We start from the raw sequence: 17,206 nt of genomic DNA on the forward strand, positions 1-17,206 counted from the left end.
ACAAAAAGCGTTGTACTTATAGAGAAATTACAAAATTATACAAATAGGCTGCATATTGTAAAAAGTTATAAATACATCTAGGTACATTTCTGTGTAAAAAGCATTTCTTATCTTCCAAAGTTATTCATAAAATAGTACCAAAATTATTCAAACAGATTTTAGGGATATTAGTTCTATAAAATTTATGATCAACAAATTTATTTTTACAAAAAAAAATATTTATTTTTTACCATAAATATAGTCTAAGTTGACAACTACTTACTAATTATACCATTTGGATTCTGCGGAATTAGAATCTATCAGCAGATACAATGAGTTGGAAAATTCAGCTCTTAGCATCAATTAGGGGCTGTCACACACAATAAAATTCCTCATGGAAGAACAGTTTTTCTAATCAATCTCACCAAGGGCGTAGCCAGCAAGAGGGTTTTAACCCTTTAAGCGAGTGCATGTAAAACTCTACATAATGAGTAAGGACGTCATATGACGTATACTCTTATAGTGGCCCAAAGGAGTATGGACGTCATATGACGTTTAGGCCTCTGTTATTTTTGTATTATTGTAAATGCATTGCTATTACTGATTGCCTTTAAGTAGATTTGTCTTGTAAAGTGGTTCCATCTATCGGCAATATACTTAACTTCCATGTTTGTGCTCGCATTCACTTGTAATCTGATTTTACCACCAGATCGCAGTAGACAGCCGGTAGAAGCCCCTGACTCAAGGTTGCGTCGCGGCATGCATCACTTTGCTGTCAGAATTATGCTGCCACATTATATAAGCTATTCCTTGTATACTGCGTACTGTGGCCATATTTATCTTGTCAGAGTGACAGATTTGTTGAGCAAACTATCTAGTTTGTTACTGTTGTCCAAATGGCAGGCAATATTGATTGAGTCTGCGTAGTGAGGAAATAAAACATTTGATTTTGAAAAGTACTGAAATATTGACTTGTAGAACACATAGTCCTTTTTTATTACAATTTTAATGAAATAAAATGCAACCATAAGATAACTTTCCCTATACTTCACATTCCTTTTTTCCTTTCATGATTTTTGGGCAGCACAATAAACCAATAATGTGGAATTTGCATCAAAGTAATTTCTTTTGTAAGCCTCCTATTCATGAACATAAAAAAGTAATGTTCTTATGTTGACAGGTGGAAGCAGTGGATCAGCCTTATGTGCTGCATTAAAGATTGCAAAGTCACTAGATGCCAACAAGAGAGTGGTTGTTATCCTGCCAGACAACGTGCGTAACTACATGACCAAGTTTTTGTCTGATGATTGGATGCGAGAACGGAACTTTCTTGAATAATTATAGATACTTAAATGACATTGTTTTGTAATTTTTATAAAAAATCCTAAATAAAATGATTTATCAATTTAAAAATGTGATAATTTACTGTACACTTAAAACATTTAGGCCATACAAAAAGCATAATAATTACAATTATACAATTTTAAATTCCAAGGATTTTATGGTAAGTTTTGTTAAACTAAAATTTTGGGAACGCTTAGAGTTTAATTTAGTGATTACTCTATAACAATCTGAAGGACTGAGCAGAATTCAAGTATGCATAATCAGCACCTATTGAATCCTCTTGTGTTTGGGTTTTCTTTGTGAGAAACAGTTACAAAACTAGGAATTTAACAGAATTCAACAAAAAAATATATAGAAAATAACTTCTTTTACATGAAGATGGCATTACATTATAAAAGTGTTGGTAGACTGTGAGAAAGAAATAATATTGATCATTGTAGCGTTTTTAAAGCTACACTGGTTAATTTTTTTTAAATTAAAACTTAAATGAAAATTCTGGGAAACGACATATCGGGATTTAATTTTAAATTAGATTGTGAGAAGTTAGGATAAAAACGGAATATGTAATCCTTTGGCAAGTTAGTACTGGTAGTTTTAAATTGTTAGGAAGGCGGTTTCACTGCCTTGAATTGATCAGAACTTGTCTTGTTACGGCTATTGTTCTCCTTGTTGGATACAGCTTAGCCAATGAGGAGAACACCACGGATGTCCATCAGAATTGGTTGGAAAGGGGAAGTATATAAGCGCCAGCTCATAATTTTTGCCCTTCTTTTGGTAATTTTCGTGAATTAAGTTAATTACAGTGAGCCGTGTTTTCTAAATTTTTTTTCCACACGGGATTTTTCAGGTAAGCACCAAATTTATTGTACGTTATATTGAAATAGTCTTCCAGATCTGATATTAAATTAATTTTGTTGTCTTTTTTATAGGAAAAAATTAAATTCATAGAAACTACAGAGCAATCTGCATAATTAATTCTAGATGAACAATAGAGCATAATAGAATCATAACAAGTTGCATTTGGTTCAAACTTGCAAGAAAATTGAATTAAAATTGAACTTTGTTAACAACTTTAATTGAGATTTGTAAATTTAGTAATTTATTAATATTTAATTGGAAACTGTTTTATTGTGGAATTGTTAATAAATTGAACTTTAATAATTGTTTGAGAGAGTTGTAATCTGAATTGCAGAGACTTGAAAGTTAAGGTTCAACTAGTGGAAAGAGAAGTTTAAACTTGTATTTTGAATTTTGAGTGAACTTAGAAGTGAATATTTTTATTTTAGTTATTTCCAAGTGGTATTTGATTTTTATTTGAAAACTTTATTATTTTATTTGAGAAGAAAGCTCTGATTTTTTGGATTGATATATTTGATTAATATTTTTATTTCTTGCCAAAGGAACTTTTAAGTTTACTAAACGGTTTGTCAATTCTTTGTGAAAAATAGAGTGATGAATAATCCTGAAACGTTGAACTTATTAATTTGCCAGTTTAAAATAAATCTATTATTTTTATTTAGAACTGTTATTTTTATTTTAGACAAACCAGATAATATTTAATAGTTAACAATTTAATAATAAATTGTACTGAATATTCACTCGGAGGCTTACTAATAAAAAAATATTTTATATCGTCTTGGATTTCTCATTAATATCTACAATCCAAGTCGTTATAATCATTGATCGGTTGACTTTCAGCAAATCATTACTTACTCCACCCCTACCTCCCACTCACCTGTATAAGTGGATATGTACTGTTAGCTTAGTCAGTTTCAGTTTAATACCTCTTGATTGAAGATAACGATAGTGGAAATATCTCAAGGTTTTAATGTTGATGGCAGTATTCTGACAGGTGTGAACCAGAAAATTAGATATTCAACAAACAATCCTGTAGTCTATCTCATATAAAACAGATAATATAATAAAAACTGTATGAGACTATAAAAACGTAATAAAGTCCAAAACAAAACAATAAATTATAAAAGTAATTCAAAAGTTACATGTGATGCTTGTTTTATACAGTTATTAGTAGAATATACTTCAAATAGAAATTTCTTTTAAGAAGAACCATTATGAAAATATAAATATATTTACTCCAAAATTGCCTGAGATTGATTGGGAGTCTCTCTGTAAAACACTAATTATATGTAGTATTTAATATGTCAACTGAAAACTCCATAACTTCATTTTTGCTAAACTTTTTAAGATAAATTCTCAACTGTTGGGTTTACCTTTTTCTCGTCTCTGGTTACTTACTACTACCTACGAGTTGATGGTTTATTTGCATTACTATGTTTTTAAAGCATTGCATTATTTTTAAAGCATGTACATTGGTCCAACTTAAAAGTGAAAAATGTAATTAAAACATTTACTTCCAGGCCAAAAGTGTCAACAACATGTTATATAGTGGAAAAGAATTTGGGTTTCTTGGTAGGCAGCACAATAACATTTCATGTGCTTCTTGTGTTGTGCTATTCCAGACAGCTGTGCTCTCACTCTCCTTGTTATTTGGCACCTTTATACTAGAAAACTCATTCTCTCTCCACATCTCTTAAACCTGAGCCATGTCTTGACCCAAACATTTGGTAGATCACAAATATTGAAGGCCTGAGTCCTCATTGATTACAATAATGCCAAAAGTCGGGATTTGATATTTCAAATGTGATATTGCATCCTACAGCACTGCAGTTCATCTAAGTTTGATGGTTCCACAAAAAAAGAACTTCTTATTGGACTTCAGTCTTAACAGTTGGTTAGACTATAAGAGCATTTTAACTCTAAAACAACACCCAATGCTCAGAAAATGAAACACTTGGTTTTATTACTAACATCAAAGAGTTATTGTTCTGTTGACAAAACAAAATTGAACTAAAACAATAACCCACTATTTCAAGAGTAACAGCTAAGTGGTCTCCACTGCCTGACGTTTATTTTTTGTTGGTGAGAGAAAGCGCCGGGCAAGGATAATGTGGCAAGATGTGCTATAGTATAAAAAAAAAGAGAATGTAGGCAAAATTATAATACACAAATTCAGAAAATTTGCAGTGAATGTCCTAGAAAACCATTTTTGTGTGAGAAATGTTTGAAAAAAACATTCATCTATGTTAGCTAATGTATTTTTTGTGTATAATCCAATAAATAAATGTATATTAAATAAAAAAACAATATCGTTTTTTGTAATTACCAAAATATAACACATTACATATTAATATCTCTAACACAAACCTGTCAGTTAAAGTGATCCGCCATATCATGTTGATAATATTCTATGTTTTAATCTCAGCTACTCCATTGGTAAATTAAATATACGTACGTAGGACCAGAAAAGACGTCCTGTGAAATGTTCAAATTTTTTAAGTGAAAATAGTTTCTATGAGCTCCATCAAAATGCAGCACAAGCAGGAAGCTAGTAAAAATGGCTACCATCTGTTTTTTGATGTAGCTTGACCTCTTCCCCTAACAAGCACTTGTGTTGGGTTTAATCGGCTTCTTGACATGGCAGGTAAGTATTAGTGATTCTATTGCTGCCCTTAAATAATTATTAACTCAAGACTGCCTAGTGCATCCATAAGTACACAGTTGTACAAGCAGTAATTACAACTAATTGTAACTACTACAACTTGTAAACTATTTTAATTTGGGTTTTCATGACTTTAAAAAACTACCTCCTAATCTTGGTTTAACTGTTACTGTCAAGAACTAAAAAAGGTCATTAGATAACTAAATAAGATAAAAAACAAATAATAGTTTTAATGAAAGGTGCACGAGAAAAAATTAAGGAAGCAAAAAAGTATATAACCTGTGATTTTTAGCCGAAGATGTATCTAGGAGTGTAAACTTTAAACAGACATTATAAATTACTTAATTATAATAAGTAGGTTGAGATTTGGATACGTGCATCACAATAAACAATTTGGTAGGTAGTTCTAATGTGCAATAGCCGATATGAAAGATAAGAGTGATGTTTAAGGAATACATAGATTGTACATTCAATCAATGTATCGAAGAACATAAAAATATATTTTAAAAATCAAGGAAGAAAAATATTTAAATTCCACCAAAATTTATTAATTCTTTGTCAAACATATCTCTGCACTCTGAGGACATAGAGTACATCTTGAAATTTATCACAGACTCAAAAATAAAGATTTGAAAGTTCAGAGTTTAATATTAACAGTACTTTGTAAATAACATTTATTGGTAGAGTAAGTACAAAGTTTGAAACACATATTTATTTTACGTGATATTTATTGTGACACATATTTCCCACCGAAACGGAAGTGGGTGGTGGGAAATGCTGTCATCAAAGAATGAAGTTGGTCGCGTCAGTAACCAATTTGCACTTTATCGTTGTCAAAGTTCGTCTTGGAGTCGCCCAAACAGGTGGAAAATCACACAGTGACAGATCCGGACGGTAGGGGGCATGTTTAAGGGGTTCGAAGTGAATTTGCTCAATTTTTCCTTGAGGCATGTCTCGGCCTTTTTGCCGATATGTCAATGTCAAGGCATCAAGCCATTATGTAGTACGTAGCATTAATGGTAAGCTGTTCATGAAGAGAAAATGAGATGAGTAGTATGTCTCAGTAATCCCCCCAAAAAACTGTGGGAGAAAGCAGAGTCTTGGATTCCGCGGTAGCAGGGTTCTCGTTTTTCACAGATTATTTATTTGTGATTGCCGGTCTTTGTAAAAGTAGTTTTGTACCAATTTTAGAATTTTTTTTCTTTGAAATCGTTTTTACGGCGAAACTGCGCAGCGCAGGTAGTCGAAACGCAATTTTTGCTGGTTTGTACGCTCCCTAGTGACAGAAATGTTGATAATATTGTTGTTCAATTATAAGTTGTTCAAATGATATTGCACCTCTTTTTTAGACATGGATAGTAATAGCCCGGGTGGTATTATGAGAAGCAACCGCCTTCTTCCCTTTCTCTTGAATTCTTTCTCACTCAACATACATAAAACACGTCGTACCACTCACTTCACCTATGAAGTCTTCAAGATAAAAATTATGTTGACATTTGACATATTCTCCGTAGAAGCTTGACAAATATAAAATTTTAAAATTTGAATAAATAAATGGTGTGGGAAAAATATATAAATATACAAATACATAAGATCTGTGTATAATATACATAAATATATGTATAAGATCATTGACGCTAACAACAATATTCATGTTTTAATTTGGTTGAGGCTGCTTACACGGTCTGTACTAATTCTCTATGGGTTTTTCTTTTATACTCCATGGTCTTATATATTTCCCTTTTTCTTGCATTAGAAGCTGCCACTACTCAGTACTAGTGATGTGCCGAGTCGAGTACTCTCTCAACTCGAGTTACTCGTATATTCGAATACCTTACTTATTCGAATCGTGACTCGAGTCAGCCTACTCGTTCTGGCATTCAAAATCAACCGACTCGGATTCGCTCTTCACATTCGCGTACCTCCAGCCAAATGGTATTCATTCATTCTACTCCTGAAGTGTTACGGTTGACAGAAACAGACTCGCAATATTACATTATTGGATTTATTTAATCTTCCGTTTGTTATTACAATTAATTCGAGTTAGCACTTTATGTATACTTAATATTTGTAAATCAATAAAAATATTTCAAATTCAAACGCATTTAATTTCCTATAAAATACAATACTATATTAAACATAGTCTTAATTTGATGTAATTTGGTATAATATTTGATATTACAGCATTATGTTGCATATAAATTCAAAATATATATAAATATTATACATCTTTGTTATGCCTTTTCCTTATAAAAGGTTGTTATGTCCTTTTCCTTATAAAAAGGTACATAAGTAATTAAACACATAGGGGTACAGTAAGATAATATATTAGCATTAATGCATAATACTATTCAAATATATTGCACAAAAGTTAACACATATCGTATAAAATATATATCTAAAATAAAGCAGTGTTTCTATTTGGAATAGTTAATTTCATGAATAATTATTTATCACAAGTTAGTTAGCCACAAGTAAGTAACCATATTATACATTAAACTGAATATATCCTACACTGAATTTGATTACTGTAGGGCTTGCACCAGCTGGTTAAGAAATAAAATTGCTGTCAAATTTTTTAGGGCAGCAGTCTGTTTTTTAACATCCATTGGCAAACCATCCCAGCCTTAGAAAATAAACGTTCAGAAGGGAACAGATGTTGCAGGTATAAAACAAATATATTTGGGCTAGTTTTTAAAGTGAAGGAAAAAATGTGCTTCCTCTCTTCCAAAAACTGGAATGGATTCTCTTTTCTGTCTAAGTATGGTAGTTCGATGCATTGGTTTACCATAATTGTTGCTGAAGACGTTGGAATTTGAAATATAGTCAATTCAGCTACCTTTCTTCAAAAGTTTTCCCATAGATTGTCCTCTTCTGATTGTTTTGGCTCAGGTTGTGGTGGAAGGATTTGTGGTAGAGGCTATCGTGATTGGGATTGGAGTCTTGTCAGTTCTTCAATTACCCACTTCTGAGCATTTTGGGCATTGGATTCCACCCCGAGAGCCTTTTTCTTAAAACGGAGGATCCAGGAACGTTGCTTTAGCTGATGTTTTGTTACTTTCATAAACATTCAGTCTTTTGCCAATGACTTTAATTAGCGATAACTTTTAGGTGTTTACCTGTATCTGTTTTTTTTTTCTTTCATTATTACACTTTGAAGTCCTCTTAATGGTTATAAAACCTGACAATGTAGGGTAAGCTTCTCCGCACAAATTATGACGTTTTATCTATAGGCTGTAGTAGAGCAATGCAATCATTAATTATATTCCACTCAGAAGCATTTGGAGATGCTACAGGTGACTGTATAAGTGTTAGAGTACCGGAAAAAGAGAAATTTTTTACATTGACCAACCGTTTCCAACATACAAAAGTTGCATTCCATCGAGTTGAGTTATCTTACTTCATTTTAAGCGTTTCCCATTGCATTATGAATTTTTTTAAACTTATAGGAAAATTTACTGCCATGGTTGAAATAATCCCAATATAAACGATATTTCCTGATAATTTTGTTCAATTCAACCATGCTTTAAAATGATAATTTTCATCATTGCCTTTCGATATGCAATCCTTAACAGCAAGATTTAATGTGTGAGCAACACAATAGTGATTATGCAAATGCAATGTTTTCTCTGACAGACCTTTTAACATTGTTGGCATTGTCAGTGACAATAGTGACAATTCTATCATGTCCTTGCTACTCTTCTGCAATGTTTTTTTATAGCGTTTAGCTGTGCGATCAGATGCATGATCCAATGATACGGTAACTTAGAAGTAGATAACACAAATGAATTTAACTTGGGCATCAAGGATAAATGATACGTTAAAGACATACAACTTCTATTGCTATCTGCCATCCAGATATATGTTGTCAACGCAACCTTTTTACACTTCTGCTAGTTTTAGTTTAAGTTCTTCGGGGCATACCTTATACCGTTCGTAGAATAATTTACTCCGATACAAGTTTTCTACTCGGAAGAGTGTAATTCGGGTTAATTTTCTTAGTATAGTTTTTTGGAAAACAAACATTTTCTACTATATGTAAGGGTTGATAATCTAATACTATCATGTCTAACAAAATCTCATTTACAGATTTGTTTTATTTACTTTGGGGAGGTGCTACTAGTCTCATTTGTTTATGGCGCCGGCGGGGAGGTTCTAAATTGAAGTTATTTTGACAATATATGTTGGTATCTTCTCTCCGCGTTCCACTTCCACTAGTAGCAGCAATATATTGCGTATGGCATCAACCAAGGGATCTGCTGAAAGATTTCCTGCTTGAGTTAGGAAAATGACTGTCCATCAGAACTGTCCAAATGCTGAACCGGATGTTAACTATTTTAATGTGTTATTACTCTTTAAATGTATTATTAAGTTAATATATTTTTAAAAAGGTGATAGGAAAATAAACACAACTAACATTGTACTCGACTGTCTGTACGTTTCTGCTAAAACTACCATACCACAGGTTTTTTTGTTGTTCCGAGGCATAGTTAGTACGAATATTAAATAATGGCTACAAATCACTTCCAAAAACACAGCACTTAACCTACTAGTTATGATCAGAATTACTTATTCTGACAATAGATGGATTGCGCTAAAATTCCGGAGCGAAGTTCATAACGAGTCGGCAGTTCCCTTTGGTTTGGAATAGTAATGAATACATGCTAGTCGACTCAACTCGAGTCGAGTAGAAACGAATGTTACTCAAACTCGACTCGAGTTGACAGAATAAAAGTATTCAACTGTTACATCGCTACCCCTGTACCCAACCAAACCACAATCCCTAACCCACCCTCACTCAGGGATAGCCCACCACAGACAGAAATACTGGACTAGATTAGTAGAGTCAAGAGTGTGCTAACTGGTACTCCACAGTAACCGTTACAGTTGCAGATATCGGTTACAGTTATAAAATTACTCATAAATAAAATTGTAACACACACAATATAAATGCAATTTGAAAATAAACTGTAGCAGATTATTTTATTCTTTACAAATGAATAAACATAATGATATAGAATTCGCGCATAATAACGAGCAACATAAAATAATAAAAAGTGAAATAAAACATTTCAAGTGTTATTGTGTTCGTACAGACTCGGAGAGTACCCTCAGTATCCAAACCACACTTCCATCGGTTACTAAGTAACCATAGGTAACATCTAAAAAGGTACAAGTTTCAGTTACTGTGACATCTCAAAAGTAATAGACTAGTACAGTAACTGTAACGGGAAGTGGTTTTTTTAGTGATTTGGGACAAACTAGTAACAGTTTGCAAAGTAACCGTTACAAGAAAAATTAGATGATTTTGTTTGGTGACTGGGTTTGAAGGTTAATTGAGAGTCGGGTTAGCTTTGTAAATAACTTTAAGAAAACTTCTTGGTGGACTTAAAGCAATGGGATGTGTGATTTTAAAATTGTAACATACAAAAAGAATAGAAATAGAAAACGTAAATCAACACTAATTGAAGACATCACGTTAAAAGATTGTAACCCCCTGAGTTGCAGCCAGATAGGTATACCACAAGATCGTGTTGTCAAGTAAGTTTTAGTTGTAGGCAAAACCGCTTGGTACTTTGTATAAAAGGCCCACTTCTCATTTTTTTTATTGATTTAGTAAATATTGGGTGCTAAATGTTTACAAGCCCCACTTCACATGTTTTGTCGAATTAAAAAACAAATAATAGAATGTTGCATGTTAAGAACTGAAATAATATAGGCTAATAGCTATCAACTAATAAAAGCGAAGAAAGGAAAAAACTATAAGAATTTACCTCATCCAAAAAGGGCAGATAATATTCACTTTACTGTAGACCTACAATAATGTAACAACCCAAAATTCACTAAAACGGCCTAAGGTATTTATTTACAATACCGTGACCATGAAAAATGGACTTTTTTTCATGGGTTGGGCATTTATAGCACAGTGTTATTATCACAGGTGCATATAAACTGGGGGGAAAGTATATCATTGTATTTATATTGATGCCTTTCGGGCATTATTGCATTAAAGATGGAAAATAAACTGACAAAATTTTGTCGAACAAACACTTGGAGGGTTAAGGATCAGGGGCATCACGTGATCTGGGATTTCGACTTTTGCAAGCTCGAGTTAATTTTTTTTCTAAAAGAGCAAGCAGTGCGCAGCGGGCAGGCATCGTTGACAGGATTAACGTCATCATTTCAGTAAAATTGCCAGAGGTACTGTCAAAAAACAGAGTTTTCAGAGGATTTCAAAAAATCGTAACTCCTTTGATTTTCGTTGCCGACGAATTTTTTCTTCACTATTGTTTTCAGGAAAAATTGTAGTTTTCAGGAAAAAAAAATGAACATACCTTTCCATGGTCACGATTTTGTAAATTGATACCCGGCCTAATTAGCCTAGTAGACCGAACTCTTTTAGGAGCAACTAACAATATATCGTTGGTTTCTGTTTTAGACCTAAAACACCAACTAACAATATATCAATCAAGTTTAGACCATAAACGTATTAACAGTAAGGCTGCAGTTTAATAAGCAGCCACCACCACAATCGAACCAACAAACAAAATTTTAGAAAACCTAAACTTTTGAATGGAAAACTGTTTAGTACATTGATATTATCCAGGGCCATTATTTTTTAACAGATTTTCTTACTGGGGACCTAAAAATTACCAATTAGGCAGCCGGCCGGCAAGCACTCACAGATCCCCTGGCACATGTGTAGAGACAGAGTGGCCTACTTTTCGCCGACATCATTTCCTTTTGGGAGACACTGATCGTCATGATGACTTGTAATTTTTCACGCCAAGTCAAATAAAGTCTGCTCTTTCTAGTAACATAGTTTTTTAGGTTCCTGGTTAAAAAAGACTGTTCCAAAAATAGTAGCCTCCAGATAATACCAAAGTACCAACCATTCTTATAGTAATTTTTCAGTAAAATACCAATGTATACACTACACTTTGTTTTTTTATAAATTCACTTACCATCGAGAACTTTAGCCTTTTGTTGGTGTACACATATAATATATATATATAGATTGCCGAATATTACATATTTTTTCTGATTTTGACTAGTTCTAATTACAATTTCGATATTATTTCTGTTACTTATATATTGGTTTTTCACATCGGTTAATCAAAATCAGATTTAAATAAAATTGATAAGTATACGAATTGTTTAAATTAGTTAGAATACACATGGTTTAACTTATAACAGTCTAGTGTAATTATATGTGCAGTACTTACACAGGGCATGGTCATCTGTCTATATTGATTCTGGCCTGTGATGGTTTAATTAATAGGAGTAATCAAACCAATCATTTAAGCGGTTTTAGCTAAATTAAAAAAATGGTCATGTTGGAAGTTCTTCCTAGTAGGCTATTGAATGTTAAATTACTTTGTACTCATTGTAAAATTAAACTTGAAAAAATTCTAAAGAATCAAGAAAAAAATGTATATTGATCTATCTTGAATATTTTAAAAGCATTGATAAAGGAATTCTGATATGCAAATTTATAAGAGTTAAAATTAAAGGAACAGTCCCTAGGCCATAACCATTTCTTTATTCATATGACTCTTTTATCTATAACAGATAGTCAATCTACTCTACATTCTTCTTCAGTAATTCTTTTTACATTTTGACTGTGGAACGATTAAATAAAATATTTATTTATTAAATACAGTAAAATGTTCAAATATATAAAGGATTTGATTAAAAACAATTACAAAATTCAGGGGCCAAAATTTGAATTATAAATTTACACTTTATATATGTAAGGGGATGGTAGTTTGTGCTGACGTTTGACAAGTATTGGATTATAGAAAAAAATTAGCAGCTTACACATAAAATTAAACTCAAATTCTAATAATTATTTCAGAAAGACAATACAATAATTTAATTCTAAATTAGGTTTTCAAACATAAAAGGTTTACATTTCGCAATGGGACACTTGGAGTCCTTTTTGAATGTATTCATTACCAGGGAAGTTCACTTTTGGCTGGTTTATAGGCTTACCTTCCAGATGAACCTACACTGGGTACAGAAACAAACTTACTGATGGGTCACTTAAATCCTGGATAATCCTAGGGATGTCCAGGAGTGGCACATAATTAACTGCAAAAAGTCGAAATATTGGGGTTGCGTGCAAGGGTAGATTGATAGGTCTAGTCTACTGTGGGGATGACTGTTGGAGTTGTGGGGCTCCCTATGTGTGGGAGCCAAGATATAAGGGCCTGATTTTAGTGGAGGGCTGGTACAGAGCTGACTTCCCCTTCTTCCAAGGATACATGACTTGAGATTAATGTCTAAAATCCTTCCTCCTAGATAAAGACCCCTTCCCCCAACCTGACACATCCAGAATATCCTGTCACTACGGAAACAGTGCATTAGTGCTAAGTGCAACAAAAATTAGAACAATTTAAGTCTAAAATTAGAAAAATTAGGACTAAGTGCAATTTTTCTCAGATTTTTGTCCTAAGAGAAAAAAGGAAATTCAAACAGTTAATAAGTTTTATGAAATAAATATTTGTATCAAGTAAAGTACAGTGGAGTCCCGCTAATCCGAACACGTGTAATCCGAACGTCGGTTTAATCCGAACAGGTCCAGGAGGAATTATTTATAACGATAATGAATAGTTATAGGAACTAATTACTTAAAAAATGAAAATGGGTGCATCATTATCGTACATAAACAAAGAAAACTTTAATTAAATAGACATACAGTATTTTATTAAGACAAATTGTGTACGGTACAGTACAAATATAATGAAGTTAAATACAGTACCAAATTGAAACTTATAGGTTAAGTATGAGTTAAATTACTGTATTAAGAAGTGAAATCAAACAAAAATTGGACGTACAGTACTGATATTATTATTGAGTACAATATTAATTGTTAAAAGACATAAATTCAGTTTATTGTCTTCTGTCGCATTGAAGAGAGTCTATTGGATGACGCGTAGTTTCACCATCGTGTCATAAACATGATATCGGCAAGGTGTAGCAGTAGCCTGTTGCTCTAAGTATCGTAGTGCAAGGTTAAGCGCTGCTGCACCGTCTGCGTGTGGCACCAACTCTCCTTATCACCCAGGTTTCTCGTCGTCCCGTAGCGCGTGGACCCGTACAATATCCAGTACGCTCACATTGCTTAACAATAGAACTCTCACACTAAATACGGTAAATGTGCTTAGTATTCGCAAACACGTTTATTTGTCAAGAAATACAATGCAAACAGTCAGAAAACATATTTTAATAAAAAATGTTGATAATTCTATAACAAAAATAGACCCATTCTCAACTTTAAAACCGTATTTTTCTGTAATTCTGGCTAATCCGAACAATCACATAATCCGAATAGGGCTCAATCCCAATTAGGTCGGATTAACGGGACTCTACTGTAAATATAAATAAAAGTTTTCAAAGTTTAGTTCTTGGCAAATACAATATATGATTGTGTAGTGTTATTCATAATAACAATTTAATAGTTCTCATAGACATATAAATTAAGAATATGTGTAACAGTTTCTAGAGTTCTTAAATAATAATAATAACTTCCATGATTCCTCTTTACAATATTATTCTTACATTATCTGTTTCAATATTAAGTTCTGAAAATTTTTGTGCACATAGAAATGATAATGTTTTTTTTTCAGAAAGATAAAGTCAGCTAAAGAAGATATTGAGGAATCAACCTTTTATAAAAATTTTATCCAGCAACTGAATCAAGAAAACTGCATTGAAAATAAAATAGACATTGTGATCTTACGGCATAGGTCAGTTTTCACAGTGTAACAGTTCAAGATATCAATTCGCATTCCTCCTTGCGCTGAGGGATTATTATAATGCACGTGTGTTTGTGTATGACCCTATATTTAGTTCTGATGAACTAACAATTGTAAACGAGTTTGGTTGTTTAGTTATAGATATAAATGAGGAAGGAAAACGTTTAGCGATCCATAAAACTGTATTTTTTTCTTCCTCATTGCCCACAACAACTAATTAATAATTTACTGTGGAAAAATTGGGGGAGCACTTAAGTAAATGTATCATAATTGGTAACAGTTTTGATCTAATTATTGAAACTCATCCAAACAGATATATAAAAGAGAACTTATTTGTATATATTTCATGCATCTTCCATTGTTAAGGAAATAGTAATTGAAAATACTTTTGAATATTTAGATATATTTAACGATTTATCAATACATTTATTTTTAGAAGAAAATCTTAAAAAATTACCAAGTTCAGTTTCTAATTTGAATATAGAACCTAATTATACAAAAGATGATGTCGGTCTTATAACATACACTTTAAAGAGTAGTTTAACCATCAGCTAATGATTTTTATTAATTCTTTGAACAGAGGGATGGCTGTTAATCCGAATTTGAGAATCTTGAGACATCTTGCTTCTGAATTGAGAACTTCTAGTTTCTCTGGCACTTTGAAAGATTCACCAGCATTTCCATTCATCTTGAATCAGTACAGGAGGTTCAAAGTTACTGATCAACAGTTGTGTAAAGCCCAAGAAGAAATGCGGTACATGTCAGAAACGTACCTCTGTTATTTAAAAAGCTCACGACAATACGTGGAGCTTCATAAACAGTATCAAGGGAAGGGTGAACGATCCACAGAGGAAACAGCGAACTTGGTGGGTTTCAAGCTTCCCCATGATCCCAAGTAGAGCAGCTGCTAAGTCTAGAGCTAAGTGTAGAAATGAAAATAGTTTATTATTACAATTTTGTTTTCATGGGTCCAATACATTGGATCAGACCTAGTAGAATGTCCCTTAAACCATTTCAAGCTAAAAGGAATGGAAAGTTGTCCACCCTTGGCTTGATTGTGGAGATTTGGCTGGCATCACAGTTATAAAACGACTAGGCACAGGAGCTGGTAAAAAGACGTGTTTCTGGTAGATTGGAAGGGTTTCTTATTAGCACTTTCAATTCCAGCCAATCTCACATTTTTGGAAGATTTTTATGGCAGGAGTGAATGTGCTAAAACTATTTAATTCAAGCAAACATATTGTACAGTTTCTCGGTTATTGTAATAGAAACTTACGCACTTCTAACAGAGTATCATGCAAAGGGAAATGCAGCAGATTTTTTTAAGTAAAACATTCCCTTACAGTGTCATGAAAGGTTTGGAATTTTGTCATCAGTATGCACTAATCTTAAACCATTTGCATAATGGGCCGGCTGGGAGAAGAGTATTTTTGTGATTCTAACAATTTGGACAAGCTGTTGAGTCAACTACTTGTAACATCCGATGAAAAGTTGATTTTAAACGATGTTGATGCATTACCAGAAGTCATCAATGGTTCTGGTGTAAAGTGTGGTAAACAACAATTACATGGCACCTTTGTAGCTCCAGAACAGTTATGGAAACAGAAATGGAACCGTTCAGTGATAACTTGATGCCATCTTATAATGAGAAAACTGATATTTGGAAAGCAGCTACAGTTTGTGGGCATTTCTTAAATAAAGCAAGTGATGGTGTTTGGGTTAGATATAGATTGTATGAGTTTCATTCTAAGTGTAAAAATCATGAGCCTTTGTTGAGGCCCACCGCTGAAGAACTTGTAATTGAATACAGTAAAGTTGCTGATGAATACACAAATCATTCTGATCTCTGATTAGGCTACCTGATTTTTATAATATATATTTAAATAATCTACTAAATGTTTTACAGCATTGGAAGTTACTATTATCTTTTATAGAATACTATATACTTTACATTGTTATTTGATAAACAGGTTAAATTAATTTTGTTAAATAAGTAAGCCGTTTCTATTAATTTAATAGCAAGTATTTTTATTTTAACAAATTAAATTTGATGTTCTATACAATTTTAAATATTGTTCATTGATTTCTTTATGTACAATATAATATGTAATATGTCTTAACTTATTTGTTAATAATTAGTGAAAATAAATGGATATTTATGAAATCAATGTCAAATATTTTGAAATTTCCCAATGGTACTCATAGCATAGTGAAATGAAATGCTATAAATTAAGGGAGCATAGCATTGTGTACATTCGTAGTTTTCATAAAATAACACACTTGTTCTCTTGTGAAATACCGTATTACAAGAAACAATAAACACAAATTTCTTTGTAAGATATTTATTTAACGTTTTTACATCAACAGTTTTTTTACTTCTTTTTCACATAAATATAAAATACAATTAGTTATAAAAAACACACTGTACATAATTTAGCACTTTTTATTATCTATGCCTAGCCATTTTTGCACATTTTAAATAGATTTATTATTGAATATGTCCACCATTACTCCTGCGTTATACGAACATGTAAAATGGAATGTGGCAGATAGTTCAGTGATTGAATATAATGATGATTCAAGACCTGGGGCAGGTTTGAAA

The 17,206-nt window shown here is 32.4% G+C and overlaps 1 protein-coding gene across 1 annotated transcript; it reads left to right on the forward strand.

The window, feature by feature from the left end:
- Nucleotides 1-9,965: 9,965 nt before the first annotated feature.
- LOC124374680 (protein FMC1 homolog) lies at nucleotides 9,966-16,199 on the forward strand. The gene is made up of 3 exons (XM_046832853.1): nucleotides 9,966-10,384; nucleotides 14,476-14,595; nucleotides 15,185-16,199. Exons 1-3 carry the CDS (start codon nucleotides 10,245-10,247, stop codon nucleotides 15,501-15,503), a joined length of 579 nt encoding a protein of 192 aa, XP_046688809.1. The 5' UTR covers nucleotides 9,966-10,244; the 3' UTR covers nucleotides 15,504-16,199.
- The last annotated feature ends 1,007 nt before the right edge of the window (nucleotides 16,200-17,206 follow it).

This window comes from Homalodisca vitripennis, unplaced genomic scaffold (assembly GCF_021130785.1).
Source record: "Homalodisca vitripennis isolate AUS2020 unplaced genomic scaffold, UT_GWSS_2.1 ScUCBcl_9574;HRSCAF=18106, whole genome shotgun sequence".
Taxonomy (NCBI): Eukaryota; Metazoa; Arthropoda; class Insecta; order Hemiptera; family Cicadellidae; genus Homalodisca; species Homalodisca vitripennis.